The following is a 20936-nucleotide window of genomic DNA, read 5'->3' on the forward strand; positions in this document are numbered from 1 at the left end:
CAACACTTTCCATGGAGTGCAAACCATGAAGTCACAGCTTTGATCTTTCCAACTGTGCATCAAAAGATGGGACTCTGCTCTAGATCCATAAAGATCTTCCTGCAACCTCTCCTGTCTTCAGGAGTTCAGGGGAAGAGATCAGCATAAGGAACAGGCAGCTGCCTTACTCTGAGGATTTATTTTAAGCTGACACAGAATTAGGATATACCTCCACTCTCACCAATCAAGCCTGGGCAGTGCAGCCAGGGGAAGGAGTGGAGCAGTTGGAATAACCAGCAATAGCTGAAAGCCTGAAGGCCCTCAGTGGCTGTTGCCCAAGGATTGTTCCTGGCCCAGACTGAAAGCACCAACCTGAAAAGCTCCCATAACTTTCCTCTGGCAGTGAGGGGCTTTGGCAAGTGCTGGTGGGAACACAATGACCTCCTGTGCCACCGTGGAGCAGCCAGGAGAGCAGCAGGACCTGAGCAATGAGAGCTATCATGCTACAGGTCTGACAAAGCACTCAATGAGGCATCACCTCAAGTCCTTGTTAGCCCTGTCCATCCTCAGAGGCAGAGGGGCTCCAGTGTGAGAGCCCAAACTAAATCCACCCAAATTCCTGCTCAGGACTTCTGAATAAAGCGGAAATCTTTTCCCTCTAAACAAATCTTTTGTTGTTATTGTTGAAGGAAAGCCAAAAAGCCAACAACAGCTAAACACAAGAGACAAGGTGTTCCCAGATGCTCAGAGGTCCTTCAGGATGAGGAGAAACTGCCTCAATATCAACCTGTGTACTCCATGCTCTCAGCCAGTTCTAGTTCTTGCTCTACACATTTTTGTTTTCCTCCTGTTAGTTTCCATCTCAAATTAGCTCTAGCACAGAGCAGGATGTTGATTTTACAGCAGGACAGCAGAAACTTGCAGCGCCAGCTGGATGGAGAACACGGCTCACTGGAACACTCGTGTTGCTCATCATCCCTGGCAGAGGCACAGCCTCCAGCCTCTCACCCTCTGCCTTTGCTTGGCCAGGCATGAGATCTGGGCATTTCTGAGCTCACAGAGCAGATCCTTGCAATCTCTGAACTGTCCTACAGCAGAGCTGCCCTTCCTCTGTGTACACTCTGTACAGGAACGCTCAGAGCTCTCCTTCACACTGAGATTACCAGGAAACACAACAATCACCCTCCAGCCCCCACCCTGCAGAGACTTTCATTGTTCCACTTGCCCTCTGCCCTCGTGTCTTCCTGAAGCACATGCAAGCAAACAGCTCTGCTTTTTGGATGGTCACTCACCTTTTGTTTTCCTGTCCACTGCAACCGGCTTTTTAGTTTCTGCTGTAAGCAGCAGCTCGTAGGGGTGTTCCTCTTCCTCAGCTCCACTTCCCCTGCTCTTCCCCCGGGCAGCAGAGGCCTGATGAAGAACAGCACAATGTGGTGCTCTGCAAAGCAATGCTTTGTAGAGCATAAACCCCACAGCCCCTATGCCAGGGGTTAAGCAAAGAATTGGCAGAGGCAACACCTTCACTGTGGAGTGTGAGCCAAAATGTAATACTCCCCTTTGGGTTTTTTTAACCCCCTCAAAAAACCCACCCAAAACCCTTTAATTTTTAGTATTTCTGGCTGCTGACGGCTTTCCAGCACTGACCAACTGAGCAAGGGCTGCAGACAGCCTGGAGGGAGAAAAGAGCTGAGGCCGTTATTCCTGTTCATCCCATCTCAGACTCGCTGTTGCCACTGGAATTTGCAGTCATTCACTTTTTAGCTGCCGGCCCTATTAGGACAGGGCTGAAAAGAACAAAAGCCCAAATCCCTGCCACCCTCTCAGGCATCTGAGATCTGCATTTGTGACCTCAGGATGTATGGCATATTCAGAGCTAAAGAGTCCTCAGGCAGCACTGTATGAACTCAGTTTAACTTCAGGATGTGCAGCAGTGATTGTGCTCATTTAAATCCCCCAAGGCCTCTACTTAGAGCTGGTTTGTAACCCTGGCAGACTCTCCCTGAGCTGTTGTGGAAAGCCACCAGCCATGTGCAGGGCTGAGGTTTTGGTGCAGGATCCAGACAAGTCGTGCTGCACTCGCACGTGTTGGTCTGCACCGATGCCAAGGATGCACTGGATACCCTCGTGTGCCATCCCAGTGCTGAAGGGGCTAAACTGGCCACAGGGCACCCTGCCAGCACAGTCAGCTGCCTTTCAGCACCATCTCCTGGCCAGACCCTGGCAGATTGATGCAACGCTGTCCCAGGAGCTCAACATGACCAGGAATGCACCCTAAGAGGCTCTAAGAGAGCTGGGGAGGGGCATGGAGAGAGAGAAAATTGTGAATGCCCTGGAAGTGTTCAAGGCCAGGCTGGATGGGGCTTGGAGCAACCTGGTTGAGTGGAAGGTGTCCCAGCCCATGACAAGGGCTTGGGACTGGATGATCTCGAAGGTCCCTTCCAGCCCAAACCACTCTGTGACCCCACGTGTGACTGTCCCCAACCACAGTGGGACAAACCCAAGGCAGAAAGCAAATAATCCCTACCTGCTGCCAGGACAGGGAACAGCAGGTCTGAACAAAATGTGCCCCCAGTGAGGGCTCCTACTGCTCAGACCCCTGGACCTGCCACTGCCTCACCAGCAGAGCACAGCTCCTGCTTCTCCCCAAAATGAGAGCACCAGAGCTGCTCCAAGGGCAAACTGGTGCCTACCTGACTGCAACTCAGCCAGGAGCTCTGGAAGCTTAAAGGAGTCTTGGAGAGACACCCAAGAGTCAGCAGCACAGAGGATTCTGACATCCATGTGCTGTTCTGCACAAACCAACCTGGCTTTTAATGTGACTTTCCCAATGGAAGGAAATGGGCCATGTCTGGCATGGGACATATTTATTTATTCTACTTGCTTTGAGCAAGAGCTGCCAGGCAGACCTGCTCCTTTCCAGGTGAAGGAGCTCATAATGAGCAAATTAGGGAAAAATTCTGACCAGATGGTGGCACAAAACTGTCAGACCAGAACAGCAGGTGAGAGGTTCTTGACAGTGATCTTGTAAAAATCCTGCCCAGCAGCAGCCTGTTAGCACAGCAGCAGCCTGGACCTTCAGCCAGGCCCTGTGCTCTCCTGACATTCCTGTGGATGATGATTCCTGTGCTGCCCTCTTTAAATGCAGCAAAGGCAGAAGCTCTCCAGCAGCACAGAGTTCCCAGCTTCTACTCTGAACTTTCACAGGCCTGGTGACACTTGACTTTCTCCACCTCTCATCCTTCCAAGCTCTAAACAGTGTTCTAGGTTCAAATTCACTCAAAACAAAGACCATTGCTGGAGAGCCCTGCTTGCTCTGTGGGCTTTGTGACCAGGAGCAGCACCACCAAGTAAAGCTTTCTTCCAATTCAGCTTTTAGTTCTTCAGCCATGTTGTTTGCATGTAAAAATGTTCATTGCTAGCAAAGCCCAAAAACAAGATGCTGTGAATAATGAGGATGCTCTTTAAGGTATACTTAATCCACAGCAGAGGAGTTTGAAAGACTTTTTAAAGGGTAACTCATCTCTTCCTCTCCTCTCCCTCCCCAGAGCTGCAGACCAAGCTCGTGGAGCCAACGCGGCGCCTCGTCCTTGATCTGCACTTCCCTTCTGGAGACAAGCAGTAAACAACTGGAACTGGTTTAATTTGACAGTGCAGACTCTTACTCAGCTCCAAACCCAGAAGGTTTCTGCAGATAGTGAAAGGCACCACTCAAGCACCTCCAAACAATCAGCTCCTTTGCCTGTTTGTACCAACGCTTTTCCGTGATGAAAGTGAAGTTTCTTGTTTACGCTCATCTGCTTTGAGTGATAGCCCCAGCTTGGCAAGGAATAAAAAGACTACTTTGGAAAACTGGAGTTTGGCCCAACCCCAGAATACTCAATGACTAAATGTCCTGGCTCCAATGGGAGAGCAGGGCTAGAAGGTGGCAGATTGGGATGCTGCAGCAGAATGTTTACAGCGTTCCTGGAGCATGTGCACACCTGCCTGGCCCAGGGAGAGGTGATAAAAGATGGGCAAGAGTCAGAAAGCAGAGCAGGCCAGGAGGAACAAGCAAAGTAAAAGGATCAGCCCCAAACTCCTCATCAGTATGTCCAATAGGTCATTTCCAGGCAGCCACATGCTGCCTGTAAGTTTTGTCACTGAAGTTGGTCACAAATCAAGGTCTCTCCAGCGAGTCACTCTGCCCTTTGCCAGCAAGATTCCCTTAAATGGATTGTGCTTCCAAAGCCATTAAAGGCAGGACAACACAGCAGGTGTTTGGTAATTAAACATGGCCAGAAAGCTCAGCAGGAATGGTCAGGGCACGTTTCTCTCCCCGTGTTTATTGTTATAAACAAGTTCTGCTTCCCAATTACTCCATGACCTGCTGCCCAGCTCTCCTCTGCCAGAGCCAGGCACAGGACTGGTTACCACCCCCTGCATTTGATCAGTCCACAATGTCACATCCCAGTTTCCCTGCTCACACACAGCTCAGAGTTTACTCCCTCTCTGCAGTCAGTTCCACTGCAGCAGGCCATGTTCACCCGTGTCTCATCTGGATTTGACACTCTCCAGAAAACAGAGCTCATTTATGCCTTGCAGAACTCCAGCAGATCAGCACACCCAAAGAAAGCACCTGCAGAACCAGAGCCTGCTCTGACAGCAGAGGTGGCACACGCTCCACGAGCTTCACACACAGCCCACTGCCTTTGGGAGAGCACAGAAATCCACAGGATTTGGATTTGCTTTGAAGGTTTTCCTGGGTGTCAGCAGAAGGTGCCAAAGCACACTTGTGGTTTCCCACAACCATGTCTCCTGGGGAGTTCTTACATCTAAGCTTCACAGCAGGTGAATAAGGTGAGCAACAGGAAATCCCAGCAGCAACAAAATGAAATGGGAGAGCTTGAGTTCCATCAGAAAGCAGCTCACACCACTGACCCCTGCAGAAGGCAGCTTTAACACGTGCTGGGCCACATCCTCAGCTGAATTCAAGCTCCTGATCCCTGCTCATGTCAGTGGGACCCACAAGCCCGAGCAGCTCCTCCACAGCTGGGAGCTCAGAGGAAGCAGCAACTCACAGCCCCTCTGTGCTTCAGTCCAACTGAAGATGCCTGTGGTGGGATCATTACTAGAGGGCAATGGTCCACATCACAACGAGGGTCAGAAAAATCTCTCCCCAAGGGAATTCTCAGCCAAGAATAGGAAAGTAAGGCTGAAGGTCAACTCTGAGGTGCCCTGGAAGAAGCGGACAAAGGAAGTTCCCATGGTAAGGGACAGCAGCAGTGCTGAGTGAGGGAATGCTTCAATCCACAGCCCAACGAGCACAGGAGGTAGCAGCACCCTTGGCTCCTCCCAAACTATTAAAACTGATGTTTAAACCACTCTCCCATGAAACACCCCAGAGCAAGCCCCATGTACCTCACAGGGAGCACTGTGGCTTGTCTTCTTCTCCACATTCTGCTCCTCCTCTTCATCAGGCGGGGGCTTGGCTGGCGGGGGAGGGCGTTCTCTCTGCAGGTGAGACAGACACTGTCAGCTCATCCCTTCTGCCCCCCAGCTCATCCCTTCTGCCCCCCAGCTCTATGGCCACACTGCTGTGGGTGCAGCAAACATCTCTTAAAATTAATCTTGGTGGAGAAGTTCAGCCCTAACAGCCCACAGCTGGGCAATGGCTGCTGCCTTCTCTCCTCCTCTTCCTCAGGACACTGATCCTGTCCCACTGGTCTCGCTTAAACCCACACCTGCATCTCCACAGCATTACACAAGGCAGTGAGCAATGAACTAATCAGAAGAAAGGGCTTGTGGCTTAGTGAAACTGATGCCAGGGCACCTTTTATAGTGGAAAACTCTAGGGATCAAGAAACTAAGCTGCACTGCTCTCCTCCGATATCCCGGGATTGCAACTGGGCAGCTGGAGCTGCTCCCAGGGCCACCTCCCGCCCAGCCACAGCTCCATCTAATGGCCAAGGGAGCAGCAGAGCTGCACTGCTCACACTCAGCCAGCTACTGAGTCCCTCTTCCTGCTCTCTTTTCACTGCAGTTCAGCTCTCCTCTTTCCTTACTTGTGACAGAACTGAGCTCCTTTCACACCAGACACCATCAGCACAGGACAATGACAAGATCTGATCAGTAACAGGACAGCCTGGTACTGCACACCTGAGAGATCTGCCCAAAATGTCCCCCATCCAAAGCTTATGTCTCATTTCTATTCTGTTGCTCTCAGCACAAGCCAAAGGCTGCACCTCTCTGCACAGAGGGGAAACCATGGTTACTGTGCCCCCAGCAGTTTAATTGCTCACTGCTGCTCTGCCTTTTGTCTAAAACCACCTCCACAGAGCAGGCTTTGGAAAACCAACCAGAACGCAGAGCCTGAAGCTGACCCAGCACTGCAGGGCTCGTGTCCCATCTGCCCCACAGCAGCCTTCCTGCTGATTGCTACCAGGGCAGCAGATGCAGCTGACAGAAGGTGAGGAAGACTTCTCTGGGGACAGTTCCAGGAGCTCTGTGCTGCTTTGTAAAGCCTGGAGTACCCTCTACAGAGCTCTGCAAGTAATACACAAAAAAAAAAACCCTTCCACTGCCAACTAGTTTCCAAGAGGTTATTACAGATAATTTCCTGAGAGCCTTAGCTGTGGTAAAGCAGTAAGCCATAAGAAGATGCTCCACACAAGCCTCCAGAACATTTTTCAGGACAAGGAGTCAGCCCTTCTGCAAAATGCAATCGACTGACAGACCAAGTTTCACTGGCAATAGTGCATTGCCAGAAAACAGAAGGATGCAACACAAAGCGAAATGAAGAAGTGGCTGCTTTTCTGCTTTTAGGCAATCCCTGTGAGCAGGGTAGGGAAGGGGAGACACCAGCCTGCTCTCATCAATGTCAGGGAAGGATTTAAACATTTCCTCAAGCTTGGGCAGCCTGCTGCAGAACAGGTCAGCCCCCTGTGCCTCTGAGGCAAGCACCTACAGGTACATACAGGCCTGACTGCAGCTGCCTTGAGGCCGCTGGGCTCAGCTTCCTTGCTCCCACACTCGCGGTCGGACGATCTCCCGCTGGCCAGGCTGTCCAGGGAGTGGCAGGACGTGGCGTTGTACAGAGCCTCATAGGGGCTCTCCTCCTCGGGGTTCACATCAAAATCCATGATCAGCTCTGTCACAGCTTTGTCCACATCACCTGCAGGGGGAAGAGAGAGATGGCACTGTCCCTGGATGTCCTGGCTCGGTGCTGGCAGGGAGGGGAATGCTGGTGATGCCCACCCTGAGACGTCCGGCCCGGGGGATCGGTGGCTGCAGCGAGCGGGGCTGGAGCAGATTTCTCCACAGCTTTGGCACTTTTCTTCCCAACGGTGTAATCTGCAAGGGGGTTGGGGGGACAGGGTCAGCTCACATCCATCTGGCTTTCTGTCCCCTTCAGCACATGGCGCTTCCTCCCTCGTGGGTGGAAGGCCAACTGTCAGCTTATTAAGTGTCCAAAAAAAAATAACATTATTAAAACTTGCAGCTCAGATCCCAAAATAGAAGCAGGCAGCCTCTTTAATCACAGGCACAAGGGGAGGGATGGCACTTTGAACTTTCAGAGTCTTTAATCAGAAAGCTGCAAAGCTGCTGCACGGACACAGAGTCACGGAGCAAATTCGTGTTGTAGACACAAACTCCATCACTGAACAGAGTCATTACAAGAGAAACCAATTCCAGCTGCAGCCCCCAACCACAGACAAAGCCAGAAACATTCAGCTGATGTAACATCCAACAGCAGCTCCCTCCTGGGGAAAACTAACAGCCTTTATCTGCAACACCTTCAGTTTTAAAGCCCATCTTTGTCTTCAGTTTCAGAATAAAGCTCAAACATTCCAGCCTCACAGGCACAGCTTAGTTAAAAGTCTGAGAAGTGCTTTGAACCTGCAAAGCTCCCAAATGCTCAGCATGAATAACACAGCCCAGCTCCAAATGCTTCTGATCCTCTCCACAGCTGAGAGGAAATGCAGACAGCGTAATTACAAGGTATGAATTTAGCCAAGATGTCACATTTCATTCCCGAATTTGGACAGACACAATGGACCAAGCTCCTTTATAAAACACAAGTAATCAAGGCCTTTTCTGTAAATCTCATCTGCAAATTCCATGCCCAAGCCTGACGACGAGGCGAGGAGCAGGATGTGAGATCTGTGGACAGTGATTTGCCTACACAAACACATAAAGGGGAGTTACACCAGAACCATTTCTAAAGCTGTTACTTTGCATTCTGCAAGCAGATTTAGGCTATCCTTAATTTTAATTAACTTCTAAAGTGAGCGAAACAAAGCTCAATTAAGCCCATTTAAACTGTAAAAGTCACACCACACTCTCTCAGCAAAGGGCTAATCCTCCTAAATCCCCCCCAAGTCCTCCTCCAAACATTTGGTCTGGGGAAGCTCACCCCAGCATTTCAGCACTGGTTCTTCCAACACAGCCTGAAACTGCTTTGATTTCAGCACTCTCCAGGTCTAGAAAAGCATATCCTGTACCTGCCTTGGCAGAATCAGCACCCCAAGCTTTCCCCTCCTCCCCAGAGGCAGAGCTGCATTACCCACCTTCAATGAGAGCTGCTATGTGCTGGCTTTTCTGGGAAGGAAGCTCCCTCACAATGTCCAGAGCAGTCAGGCCTCTGTTATCCTTTATGTTCACATCAATACCTGTGGCCACAGGGGTACAGAGGGCAAAAGCAAGAATATTGTCTAACTATGTGCAGGTTTGTGTATTTCATCAAGTCACATTTGTGATCAGCACTGGGGGGAGCTAAAAGGCACTCTAGAGACAAATCTAAAGCCAAACTCCAAGAGCCAACCTCTCCTACATCCTGCTCCAAGGAGCTCTGACAGCTGGATGGAGAAACCTGCTGCATAGAAAGGGATTTCCTCAAGCTCTGGGCGAAGGGATCACCACATTAGTGCTTCAAAGGGGGAACATTCTCTCACCTGCAGCCAGCAATATTTGTACCACATCTGTCTTGCCAAACAAAGCAGCTTCGTGCAAAGCACTGCCTTTCTCAGTCTGCAAATTAAATGGAAACATAGCATGAAGCCAGACAGCAGGGAATGGTGAGGGAGGCATGGCTTAGAGGGTTACAGAAGCAATAAATACACGGCCTTGTACACGAGCTGTGGGCAGCACTACCTTATGGCTGAGGACAGACTGTCAATGTTATTACAATGCCGAGGATGTGGGATGGAAAAATGGGGATGGTTCCATCAGAGAGACCAAGAAAGGGCCTCCTACAGCTCAGCAAGAGGTCGTGTCCTGACAAGGAAAAACAAGACCCACATACAAGCCATTGCTGTGAAAACAGTACATTCACAAGTGGCTTGATAGGAAGAGACACGTTTGCCTATCAAGAGCTCACAGCACTGCAGGGCAGAACAGCTTTGGCCATGGGGTGTTTGTGTCCCTCACTGTGTCTGGGGCTCTGCACAGGCGTGAGGCATGCACAGCACCCCAGCCCCTCCGGGCAGCCTCCCCCAGCAGCCCAGAGCTGCACAGACAGCCCAGCACAACACAAAGCTCTCCTCAGCTTCTGCAACGAGGGCTGGTGGAGTTCTCCAACGCCCAGCAACCAGCCCGGCCCCGCTCAGACACACCAGATTGTCACAGACATGTTTTATGAAAAATCCTTTCCTTAGGATTTTTTCTCCTGAGAAGCTGAGAGGCCTCAGGAACAAAATGTAAACAACGGTTATCTGCTGCTGTGGAATGCAACAGGTGCATCTGTGACTGGTCTCATGTAGCTGTTTCTAATTAATGGCCAACCACAATCCAGCTGTTTGGACTGTCTCAGCCAGTCACAAGCCTTTGTTATCATTGTTGTTCTATTCTTAGCTAGCCTTCTGATGAAACCCTTTCTTCTATTCTTTTAGTATAGTTCTAATATAATATATATCATAAAATAATAAACATGGAGTCAACATTCTCGTGTCTTCCCTCATCCTGAGACCCCTGCAAATCTCTTCCCTCATCCTGAGACCACCACAGCAGGTACCTGGTAGTTGCTGTCCATGCCAGCATCCAGGAGCACGTGCACCACTGCCTTGTGCCCGTTCCTGGCTGCCAGGTGCAGTGGGGTGTGTTTCTTGGTGTTGCAGCTCAGCAGGTTGGGGTGGGCGTTCAGGAGCATCTTGACCACTTCCAGCCTCCCGTAGAGCGCCGCCAGGTCCAGGGGGGTCTCGAATTTGTTGTTGCGCATGGTGGGGTCGGTGAGCTCCTCCAGCAGCACCTTCACCACCTCGGTGTGGCCGTGCTGGGCCGCGCAGTGCAGCGCCGTCTCGTTGTCGTTGTTCTGCGGGGCACAAGGGGCAGCACGTCAGGGTTGGGGCAGCGCCCTGCTCCAATGTTAAAATCCAAAACTGAGACAAAAAAAAAAGCAGTGGGGAAGCAGAGAGCCCAGTCTGAAGCAGTCTGAGCAATGTGTCACCATCTCCCTGGGTGTTTAGTGTCCCCTCACAAGCTCATTGCCACAGCCTCAGGGATGTCCAGAACAAGGCACTTCAGCTGTGGGAAAGAGGGGCTAGAGATGGACCAGCCTGCTTTCCAAGCACCAGGGGCAGGATCCTAAAGTTTAAGGGATGTTCAGCTGTGTCCAGATTCCCATTAATGCTGCTGGCACCTGGGAAAGGCAGTCTGGTGTCTTGGCAGCATCCCACACTTCAGGGTGCCACAAAAATAAAAGGCAGGCAACCTGTTGTGTGAATTCTATTTGCTGGAACTTCATTATCATCATAATTTTAGATTTAAAATTCAATTGTTTCAAATCCCACTTATCCTGGTTATAAAGTCATTCCACCTCTGCAATTCTGGCTGTTTAGAGACAGGGTGCACCCAGCCCCATGCAGTTTGTGAACCAGAGAACCATGCAATTCCACCACTGCAGGAACCAGCCAGGCTCAGGTTAGCTGAGGGAAGCAATGTCTCAGGGACAAGGGAGCACCCCCAGATGGAAGCCAGACCCAAACCAGAGCATGCAGCAGCAGCCAGACCAAGAACCAGCAATGCAAAGCCCAAAAATGAGCAGTCCAACACCCCACATGCGTAGGTGCAAAAGAGGAACATCGCCGGATCTAACAGAACCTTTTCTCAAATTAAGTTCCTTTCAAGTTTCTGTATGTCATCCACAAAGGGATTCTGGTTTAAGCATTTTAGAAACAACTATCTGACAATATAACCTCCAAAAAAGTTCAACACAAACACTTACACATTTCAACTGAAAGACTTGTGGTTGAGTTTGTCATTTTAACAATTTCCAATAAAATAAACAGAATGTTCTTGTCCTGTTGGAGGCAGCAGCACCACTGCAGAAGGGAATTTGATCCCTGCCTGCTGTGAGAGCACACACAGGCCTCGGGACACTGCTCAGTATTTTACACCACGTCACAAACTCGTGAGGCTGCACGAGCACTCGGATCCTGCTGAGGTGCTCAGTCACCCTCAGCAGTCCTGTTTGTGTCTGGCTTTTGCATCACTTCTCAGCACAGGCAAAGCAAAGGGAGCAGGAGCTGGGAGAGGCTCTGGCAGCTGCAGTTTGCAGGGCAGGGAAGGGAAGGAGCAGAATCAGACACGTGCAGGGGAGGGGGCACAGGGGGCACAGCATCACTGCCAGCACAGAAGGGCCAAGGCAAACAGGCCCCATCCTGGGGGAAGGCACAGGCACGTGGACAGGGGTACTGCAGGATACAGAAATCTGCACAAAAAATATACACAGGGAGTGAGAGGGGACAGAGTAGAGAACATCAGAGCTCGCACCTGCCCATCAGCTCACACTGCTGCCCTCGGGCATTTACAGGGCTGGCAAATCCCATTATTCCCCTTTGATGGGGTGGGAGTGCAGGGATCAGGGAGCCCAGGACAGCTGGGCCAGGCTCTCTGCCTGCCCTGTGGCACGAGGGATCCTCTCTGCCAGGCTTTGTGGAAAGACCCCAGCCCCTCTGAGCAGTGAGTCCCTGCCCCAGAGCTGTGGGGGCACACGCTCCTTGTGCCAGCCCTGGCTGCTGGGCATTTCCCTGGCTGGGACTGCCCCCTCTCCTTTCTCCCCAGCCTCAGGGGGCTTTAAAGCATGCAGCAGTTCCAAGCATCTGCCTGAGGGCTCAGAAATGGGAACACACCATCGTTTAAAAACATAATTGTTGGAGACTTCCCTCATCTTCCCTGCAATTCAGTCCAATTTTCCCTAAGCAGATTGGGGCTCCAGTGCTTGAGAAAAAAATCCCCAGACTTTCCTCCAGGGATCACCAGGCAAATAAACTCCCTTGAATCATCACATCAAGTCTCTCCCAATTCCAGATTGTGCAGTGGAAACTCCCACTATTGCCTGAGTCTTTATTGCCTCCATTTTGGGAGAGTTTCGAGCAGCCAAAAATACTCCAGTTCTTCCAGGCAAGGGAGTTTGCTCCCTTCCTGCCTCACCTCTCCAGGCACAAACCAGAGCAGTGAGCAGGAGTGCTCAGACCTACAGATGTATCAGAGATGGAAAAGGAAAATTCCATTCCAGCTGCCAGAAGGCACGTGGCTTCAAATTTCAGAACTACTTAGGAAAATAAAGCACTCAGGAGGGCTGAGGGGCTGCATTCCTGCAGGAATCCTTGCACCCCCCAGCTCTCAGCTGGAAGAGAGGAGCTGGGAGCAACGCCTGCCTGCAGAGCACAAACAGGGCACGAGCAGGGATGGCTCTGCTTTCTTATGGGCTCCAGCACAGGTTCCAAGCCCTGCTGATGTGATGGCACTCACCACACACAGCCCTGCTGCTCCTCATCCCGTGCTCCAGTGGAGAATCCACAGCCCCTTCAAGTGCTCTGTCTGCTCTGCACCCCTTGCTCCCAACACACAGCTCTGACTGAGCACAGGGAGACTTGGTTTGAAAAAGGGAAAGTTTTCTGACCTGCAAAGATCTGAAGGGTTAAATAAACTGCCAATACTGAATATTCCCTCTTTACATTCCTTCTTCACTCAACATCCCAACACTGGAGTGTGTAAGATTTTACTTGGTTATTGACAATGTTTTAGGAAGCTCCTTTCAGGCAACTGAACTCCTCTACCATGATGTTTCCACAGAATACATAAAGGCATAAAATTCCTATCTGGATTTTTGCAAAAATCCCCGATTTGGATGAGCTTTACAAGAACACATTTGTGCTCAGAGGATGGGCACCAGTGACCCTGAAACAAGGCTCTGAAAACCACACCTAACTCCCAGCAAGCACAGGAGCTCTGCCTGTGTGTTTCTAAGCTCCTGCAGACCAAGCAGAGGGAAACTCTGACAGACAGAATTCTGCCATGGATGGCTGGATCCAAACTAAGTGGCTGGAAGCAGCTATGGCATGGTGGCTCATGGCTGAGGTGTCTCAGGACAGAGTAACAGATTGTTTGCCACCCCTGGCTCGTAGAATCACTAGAAATAAAACCGAAAAATGGTGTCTGAGAAACCACCACCAGGAATTTGATCTTCAACATCCCAATACTGGATAGGAAGCTTCTTCAACAGCTCAGTCTCAGCTCATTGCACAAGCTGATGTTGTGTCTTTTGTAGCTCAAAACTGGAAAGAAGAGAGGAGCAAAACAGGCCAGAAAACAGGAACAGGAGACCAGGGCTGGAGGGTCAAACAACACCACAGACTGAACATGAAAGAGAGACTGATGTAATAAGCAGGACATGGAGGACTTGGGAAGGGAGGCAGGAACATCACTGCCCTCCCTTCTCCCCACCACCACCACCACCACAGGAATTAACTGTCCATTCAAACAACACAGAGCATTATGCATTTGGTAGGAGAAAAGGCATCAAAATTCACTCCAAACAGCCCACAGAGAAAATGCAACCATGGTTAAGCAGGGGGAAAAAATTCCTTCTCTTTGCATTTATCAGCAACACCAGCACATGAAACAAAACCTAGAACATTAAGTTGAGGTAACATTACCTTTGGGAAGTCATCCAGCCCAATCAAGCAAACTGACCATCACTGCGAGTCCTACAAGGCTAAGCAAGGAAGGAGCCCCCAGGAAAGTAAGGAAAAGCTTTCCTTTAATTATGTTTCTATAACTGCTTTGAAGAGAGAAACCCACAGTAAATCAATGGTCCCAATTTCCTTTTCCCCAAGCAGCTGCAAAGTGAACAGGTATTATTGCACCTGGAAGCACGCGAGTGCAGCCTGGAGTGATGATGCAGTGAAATGCTGACAGCAAAGTACACACCTTGGCATTGATATATGGGTCAAAGGGGCCGTACTTTTTGAGTTCTTTGATCTCAAGAGCATTCTACAAAAAGGAAGAGGAAAAAGAAAAAAAATGTGATAATGAAATGGGTGAGATACAGCAACAAAGCAATGGGTGACTCCAAGGGGTGGAATGGCAGGACACAGCATCTTGTTCCAGTCAGAAGCCATTCCAGCTGGGACTGCTGTCACCTGGACCAGGCTCCAAGCACAGGCTCCTCAGCTGACTGCTCTCATTTAACAGGTTCCTACCAAACAGACATTAATGAAACATTACCTGCAAGGATCACACTAAGCTCTGACTTTTGCAAAGATCACCCCTCTAGCTGCCCTGCTCAGAGCAGAACATTTACACTGTGGGCTCTCGCTCAGTTCTGGTCAGATTGACTGGGCAACCTGCATTCTAGCCCATGTAATCAGACTGAGTGCCTGCAGCTGTGCCTGGAGACATGATTAACACAGCCCTAAACTGGAGAACTGTCACCAGAGACATCACAACACACATTCCTCCTTATTCCTGCTCAGTGGAGGAATGACAGAGAGCTGCACTACAACCAGATTTTTCATTCCATGATGTTTTAGCAGCAGTTATCCCTGGGGCAGCCTGGTGCATCAATTTACCCATCCTGGGAAACTCCAGTGTGGCACTTGGGTCCCCACAAAGGAGGACTGGGACTCCTAAACCTGCCTCTGAAAGGAGTTTGCTACCCAGCTTCTGAAAAACTACCATGGAGCAAATCAACAGAAGGGATTCCAGAGCTGCTCACCCTGACTGTGAGCTGAACTCAGGCCAGGGGTGTCTGACCCACCTGGGAATTACCTCTGGAATGAACATCCAGGTTTAGCCTGCTGGCACCAAGGCAGGCAAACCTATTTTGGTTTATTCCTTTCCTCCTGAAAGAACACCTGAGTGGTTTAGGAGCTGATTCCCAGGGTCAGCAGATGTTCCTACCTTAGGGACAGGACAAGCACAGCCCTCTGCAGCTTTAGCCACTGGTCTGGGCCTGTCACTCTGTGCTAGGGAGGGGCAGCTCAGTGACAGCACTCAGCTGGCTCATCCATGAAACCAGTTCCTGTAAACAAAACTCTGCAACAACAGGAATATCTAGGCCTTCCAGCAGTAGCATTTCAGAAGTTCCCTGGCATTTAAGGTACCTCTGATGTCCATGGGCAGTTCCACAGGAGCCAGCCCTCAGCAGTGGACACAGCTGTCATGGACCCCTCACTCCCTCTGCACCCCAGGCCAAAACTGTCAGCTTGACAAAAGGAACAAATCCAAGAGGCTTTTTTTTCTTGCCTGATTGCAAAAATAATTCTTTAAGATTAGGTGAGGGATTTGTCTGGGGGCAAGTAGTGTTAAAATTATCTTAGAACTTACAAATTAGTGAACTGGAGCAAGTGCCAGAGACAAGCCAGGAGAGCAGCTAAGAGAGCACGGCCAAAGAGACTGAACAAAGCTGCTTGGATTAGTTCCCAAAGGAGGGAGCCAATGGATCCTCTGCAGAACTAGAAACCTGCTCAGCTATCCAGCAGCTGAAAGGAAAACTGTGGGTTAGTTTTAGAAGCCCAGAAGCAGGAGACCACTTCCTAAGTGTTGAGCAGTTCTCACAATTATGCGTCTATGAAACTTAAATATCTTTTCATCCTACCACTAACTCAGACTGAATGTATTGATTTAGTGTCCCTCCTATCCCACCAGCAAGTAGGACCTTACAACCACTGCTACTGGTTTGGGAAGGGTCAGGAGTCAGCTGCAGGAGTCTCTCTCCATGCCAGGGAAGTGATTCAATGATACATTAGAGAAAATCAGGCAGACCTGCTCATTCACTTTGGTGTGTGAAGGGCCCTGGTGGATGAGGAGCTTCACAATGTCAGCATCTCCCTTCCAGGCTGCCAGGTGCAGGGGGTAACAGCCCTTACAGTCTGCCACGTTGGTGAGAGCGTCGTTCCTCAGCAGAACCTCCACAACATCCCTGCAAGAGACAGGAGCTGCAGTGAGACATTCAGTCCCTGTTTCACAGCCCCCCTTCTGCAGCAAGGACTGAACACAAAGTTAATCTGAGCAGGAGTGTTTCAGAGAGCCTCTTGACATGTGATTTTTAAGTGCTCCTATTAAATGCTGCCAAAAGAAATGGAAAAAAAGGAAATAAATAATGCTGAGATGAGCTCAGGGAGGATTCACATTAACTCCATACTAATGGAGCTAAACAGGGGCTGAAGTCAGCCACAAGCCTCTGCTGAACACAGCACAATGAGGGTGAACAGCGATTTTAACTCTATTTGATTTTTCAATATCTCAGGCAGCAACAAGAAACACGAGATCTACCACACTAAAATTACCTAAAAATGTGATAAGCACATGAGAAAACTGTAAAGTGGCGCAGGCCCAGATCACCCTGGACACCAGGAAGACTGCAGGGACTGTCACCAGGGGAGCCCCTTTCACACTGTGTTACAGCTCATCCAAATTGCTTAGAAACAAAAGGGCCTGAAAACCTCAGCATCTGGAGATGTAACATCAGCCAGCAGCCAAAGCTCTGACATTCTCCACTTCCCCTGAAGATGGAGTAGTGCTGCACCAGAGCCTCAGCTGGTGAATGAACCACACAAGGGAAGCACAAAGCATCCACCCCTGGCACCCCAGGCTTGGGACAGAACTCACTTGTGGCCAGGAAAGCACAAAGCATCCACCCCTGTGACCCCAGGAATCACTTGTGGCCAGGGAAGCACAAATCCACCCCCTGTGACCCCAGTTTTGGGAACAGGACTCACTTGTGGCCGTTCAGAGCAGCGTGGTGCAGCGGGGTGTACCCAGTGCTGTCAACACAGTTCACGTTTGGCCCCCTCCAGATGCTGCAAGACAAAAAACAGACAGGGAACACTTAGGCAAACAGGGGCAGGGCAAGGGCAGGGCTGGCACAGCTCTCACACCAAGGTGGGTGACAGCTGTGGTCAGGGGCAGCACACAGAGCAGAGGGGTCAGCACACGGAATCACTGCTCAGCTTCACCTGAGTCCTGCTCTCCAGTCAGAGCTCCACTGCTCACATCCCTCAGCCATGCACAGCCTTGCCAAAAAGCATCTTCAGAGGGAGTGTGTCTATTAGACTGAACCACAAGAGACAGCAAACCATCGGCCCACTGCTAATTCCCACCCCACAGAAGAATTCTGGTGGCTCTGGGAAACTGTCCTTCTCCACAGCAAGAGTCACAAGGGGTGGGTGTAAGTCAAAGGCTGTGGGATGCAGAGTCTGCTCTTGGTCACCACTGTGATTCCACACTGACTTCTCACTGTCCCAAAATCACTTCCATCTGTCAGCTGTTGGCAGTCTGCACCAAAGAGTAGGTGGTCTCTTCTGAGAGCATTAACTCCCCTCCCCTGCTCCTAAGTCAAGCAGCACAGATTTGAGTATTAACCCTGGCAAGGATTACTGCTCCCCAGCCCCTGCAGGGTGTCCTGCTCACATCAGCACAGAATGGCACAAGTGAGAGGCCAGTGCTGCTCCTGAGCTTGCTGTGGAAGGAGTGTGGTGACTGCTGTCCCTCACCAGGGCCACCACCCTCCCCCAGAAATGGGCATGAAACTCAAACCAGTACATTCTTACAAGCAAACTGGAACTGTTCAGCTCTCCATCATCCTGTTTTACACACCATCCTTTCAGGAATTACACAGGGCTTATTACAAGCCCTGAAAATCCTACTTATGCTAACGTGGTGCATTTTCCTGCTTTGTTTTCTTTGGGGGGAAAACCTCACAGCACCCTGTGATCCCCAGCTGAAATGGTTTAAAATCAGCCAGCTGTGGCTCCGTTTGAAGCTGGCCTTCTCTGAGGAATCCATTTCCTCCCCAGTATGAAATCACAACGATTCCCATGGCCCAGAGGCTTCCTAAAACAGGAGCCATCACTGCGGGGCTGCCAGCCAGGAGCACCTCAGAGCCACCAGCAGGAAAGGCACCAAACCAAACCAAGGGGAATCTCCTGCAAACCAAGGGAACTCCACAAGGGAAGGAAGCAGCAGGCTCACTCTGCAGCATGTTTCAGTGGGAAATGGAAAGTCTGTCCCTGTCCCTTCCAAGTGACTCCTGATCTGCAGAGCATTATAAAAGGCTTTGCAGTCTAGAGAAGAACCCGAGCTCTGCTAGAGGAGAGGCAGCTAAGGGGAAACTTTATCCAAGAGGACAGGCAAGTGAGCCACAAAATCCAATTTGCAAAGGATGAGAGGCTTATCCTGAGGCATCCTGCACACCACACACCATGCTGTGCTCCAGGAGGATACACATGCAGATCCATACACACCTCCAGCACTGCCAGTGTTGTTCACAGGAACAGTGGCTTAAACCACATGCAGAAGGTCAGTGAGACACCAAAACCCCCACTCAGGGAGTGTGGGAGTGCCCTGCCTGATCCAGCCTGCAGCCCTGGAGCATGAAGGGACTGAGCAGCACTCAGCTCTGGTTTGTTCCTGGCAGTGGGCTCCTGCAGTGTGGTTGCCCAAATAATTTATTGCTGGATTTAACATGGCAATTAATGGTTAGAACCAGTGCCAGAAAGCCTTGTGTGCAGTCTAGAGCAGTTCTAACTCTGCACCTGTGCTGCCTTTGCTTGGGCTGGAACCTGGGCAGTGCCAGCGTCCCGTGGTTTTACACATTAAGCTGAGCTGTGCTTGGAAGCTGAGCTCAAACTGCTCGAGGGTGAGCACATGAAAAACCAGCAGCAATTAACACAAATGTTTCTTTCAGCTGAAGTTATGAAATGAGGAAAACCAGGGTCAGTGGTGCAGTGGGCAGGGCTGGGGACCAGAGCCTGGGGCATCTGTCCCCACTGGAGCGTGGTGTCCCCATGATAAAACAGTTCCTTAGAAATCTCCAGGTCAACGCTTCACAGCAAAATGCAAAGTTTGTTCAAGGAGCTCAGAGGGGGAGCAAAGCTGGAGCCCAGCAGTGAGCACTGGGTGCTGCAGAAACCAACTGCCAGGATCTAAAGATATTTTAAAAAAAACCATCTGCTGTGTCCTCTCCTCCCCTTTGCCTTTTTATTCCTGCAAATAAAGAAAGCTTTTATCAAAGAAAGGTCAAATCACCCATAAGATCAGACTGGAAGGATCCAAGAGGAGAACTATTTATATTTAAATGTGGGGACTGCAGCAAAGGACATTACTCCCTTCCCTCCTCTTCCTCTTCAGCTGTGCCAGAAAGGCCACACAATTCTCCTGAGGTATGGAAAGAGGGTGCTGAGAAAAGCAGAACACAAAGCCCAGAACTCTCAGCCTTTGGGCTGTTTCTGATTTCTAAACAGAAACCCCAATTGCAGCACAGGCAGGAGAATGCTGTAAATACAGGTCTGGAGCCAATTTGATCACTGTTGCTTTTTGATTGCTTTTCTCCCTCAATTCCCCCAAAATCCCTTCACATCAAAGAGGGGGGTTGCTTTTACCCTGTGGTCTCTGGGTATCACCCAGGTCTCACCTGCCCTTTGCTGCACCAAGGCAGCACCTGAAGATGCTCCTGATGACATCTGCTTAACACAGCTAAGACTGAACATTGAGGACATCAGGAAATCTCTGAAAACAGCAAAATCTGCTCCATTTAAACTATTTCTTGTGCTCAGTTTTCTCTTGCTCTATGATTCAGCAAGGCCTTAAATAAAACTTCCTGCTTGTGAAAACTGCTGAAGAAAGCACATGCTTTAGGTCACAGTAAAACCCCAAAGTACCTTTAAACAGGACCACGTTTGTCCTCCTGATTTTCCATTTCTTTCTTCCCAGCTGCAGTAGTGACTTTTCTCCCCAAACCACGCCAGGCAAGGGGCTAAAGCAGGGCCAAGCCTGGAGAACAACGTGGTGTTTTCAGCTCAAATGATGAACCTTTGGGGCTGGTTCCTGGTCTCACTAACATGGGTCAAGGAAGCACCAGGAGAGCTCAGGGTCCTTGTGCAGAGCAGAGGCCGTTGGACCCCTGTATTTACACACCCCAAAACAAAAAGCAAGATGAAACCCCAAAACCAAAAAGCAAGATGAAACACGAGTGGTTTGGCCCAAAGGCACCAGGAAGTTTAAAGCACTGGCCCCAGATGTTTGTGTTCTTCACTCAAAGCCTTGGAGACAGAGTGTCAGGAGGGCAGTGAGGGCTGGAGGAGGATTCCCCAGAGTCCATTGCCCAGGGGCCACCACAGCAGGTCACTCACACATGCACACAACCACTGGATTCCTGCGACCCTCCCTGGAATTTCCTGCTTACAGAGGGAACACAAATAACCCAGAGCCTTTGGGCAAGGCCTCAGGGTTAGGAAGCTGCTTATGTTTTTCTGAAGTGTGAGGAAGGCACTGCTGCAGCCACTCTGCCAGCAGGCAGGGTTTGGCATGGTGGGACTCCAACAGAGTGGGGATCCCACTTATGCACCCCAACCACCAGATAATACAACAGCTTTTATAAACAAATAAATGGCTGATGCAAGGCTGGAGGAGATTCAAGTAGTGTATTGCTGGGGCAAGGCACTGTCAGCCCATGCTGGCAGGTTTTGAGAAAGCCCAAGGAGAACAGCTGGTCAGACTCCAGCTGCTGGAGTGGCTGCAGAGGAAACCAAACCATGAGCTTCTGCTCCTGCACTCAACTTCTTGGGCCAGATTTTAATTTGTTGTAAGAAAAGTGGGTAGATTTTCCTCAAAGTCAAAGGGTCGTGAGCTCAAGTACAAGATGCCAGAATGGGCAGGGAGAAGCAGGGACCACCATAAAGGCAGGACACACAGAAGTG

At 50.3% G+C, this 20936-nt stretch overlaps 1 protein-coding gene across 3 annotated transcripts in view; it reads right to left on the reverse strand.

Moving 5' to 3' along the window:
* Nucleotides 1-20936, reverse strand: part of ANKS1A (ankyrin repeat and sterile alpha motif domain containing 1A) — a 73593-nt gene that overhangs the window by 40683 nt on the left and 11974 nt on the right. For 2 of the 3 annotated variants that reach the window (XM_059487816.1, XM_059487815.1), the window contains exons 2-11: nucleotides 16959-17039; nucleotides 16003-16159; nucleotides 14167-14229; nucleotides 9968-10264; nucleotides 8910-8985; nucleotides 8526-8627; nucleotides 7213-7308; nucleotides 6933-7129; nucleotides 5377-5469; nucleotides 1272-1389 (exon numbers count right to left, since the gene is read on the reverse strand). In XM_059487816.1, coding sequence (XP_059343799.1) covers nucleotides 1272-1389; nucleotides 5377-5469; nucleotides 6933-7129; nucleotides 7213-7308; nucleotides 8526-8627; nucleotides 8910-8985; nucleotides 9968-10264; nucleotides 14167-14229; nucleotides 16003-16159; nucleotides 16959-17039 — 1280 coding nt within the window. The remainder of the gene's footprint in view (nucleotides 1-1271; nucleotides 1390-5376; nucleotides 5470-6932; nucleotides 7130-7212; nucleotides 7309-8525; nucleotides 8628-8909; nucleotides 8986-9967; nucleotides 10265-14166; nucleotides 14230-16002; nucleotides 16160-16958; nucleotides 17040-20936) is intronic. The other variant, XM_059487817.1, reaches the window with a different exon arrangement.

This window comes from Ammospiza nelsoni, chromosome 23 (assembly GCF_027579445.1).
Source record: "Ammospiza nelsoni isolate bAmmNel1 chromosome 23, bAmmNel1.pri, whole genome shotgun sequence".
Lineage (NCBI taxonomy): Eukaryota > Metazoa > Chordata > Aves > Passeriformes > Passerellidae > Ammospiza > Ammospiza nelsoni.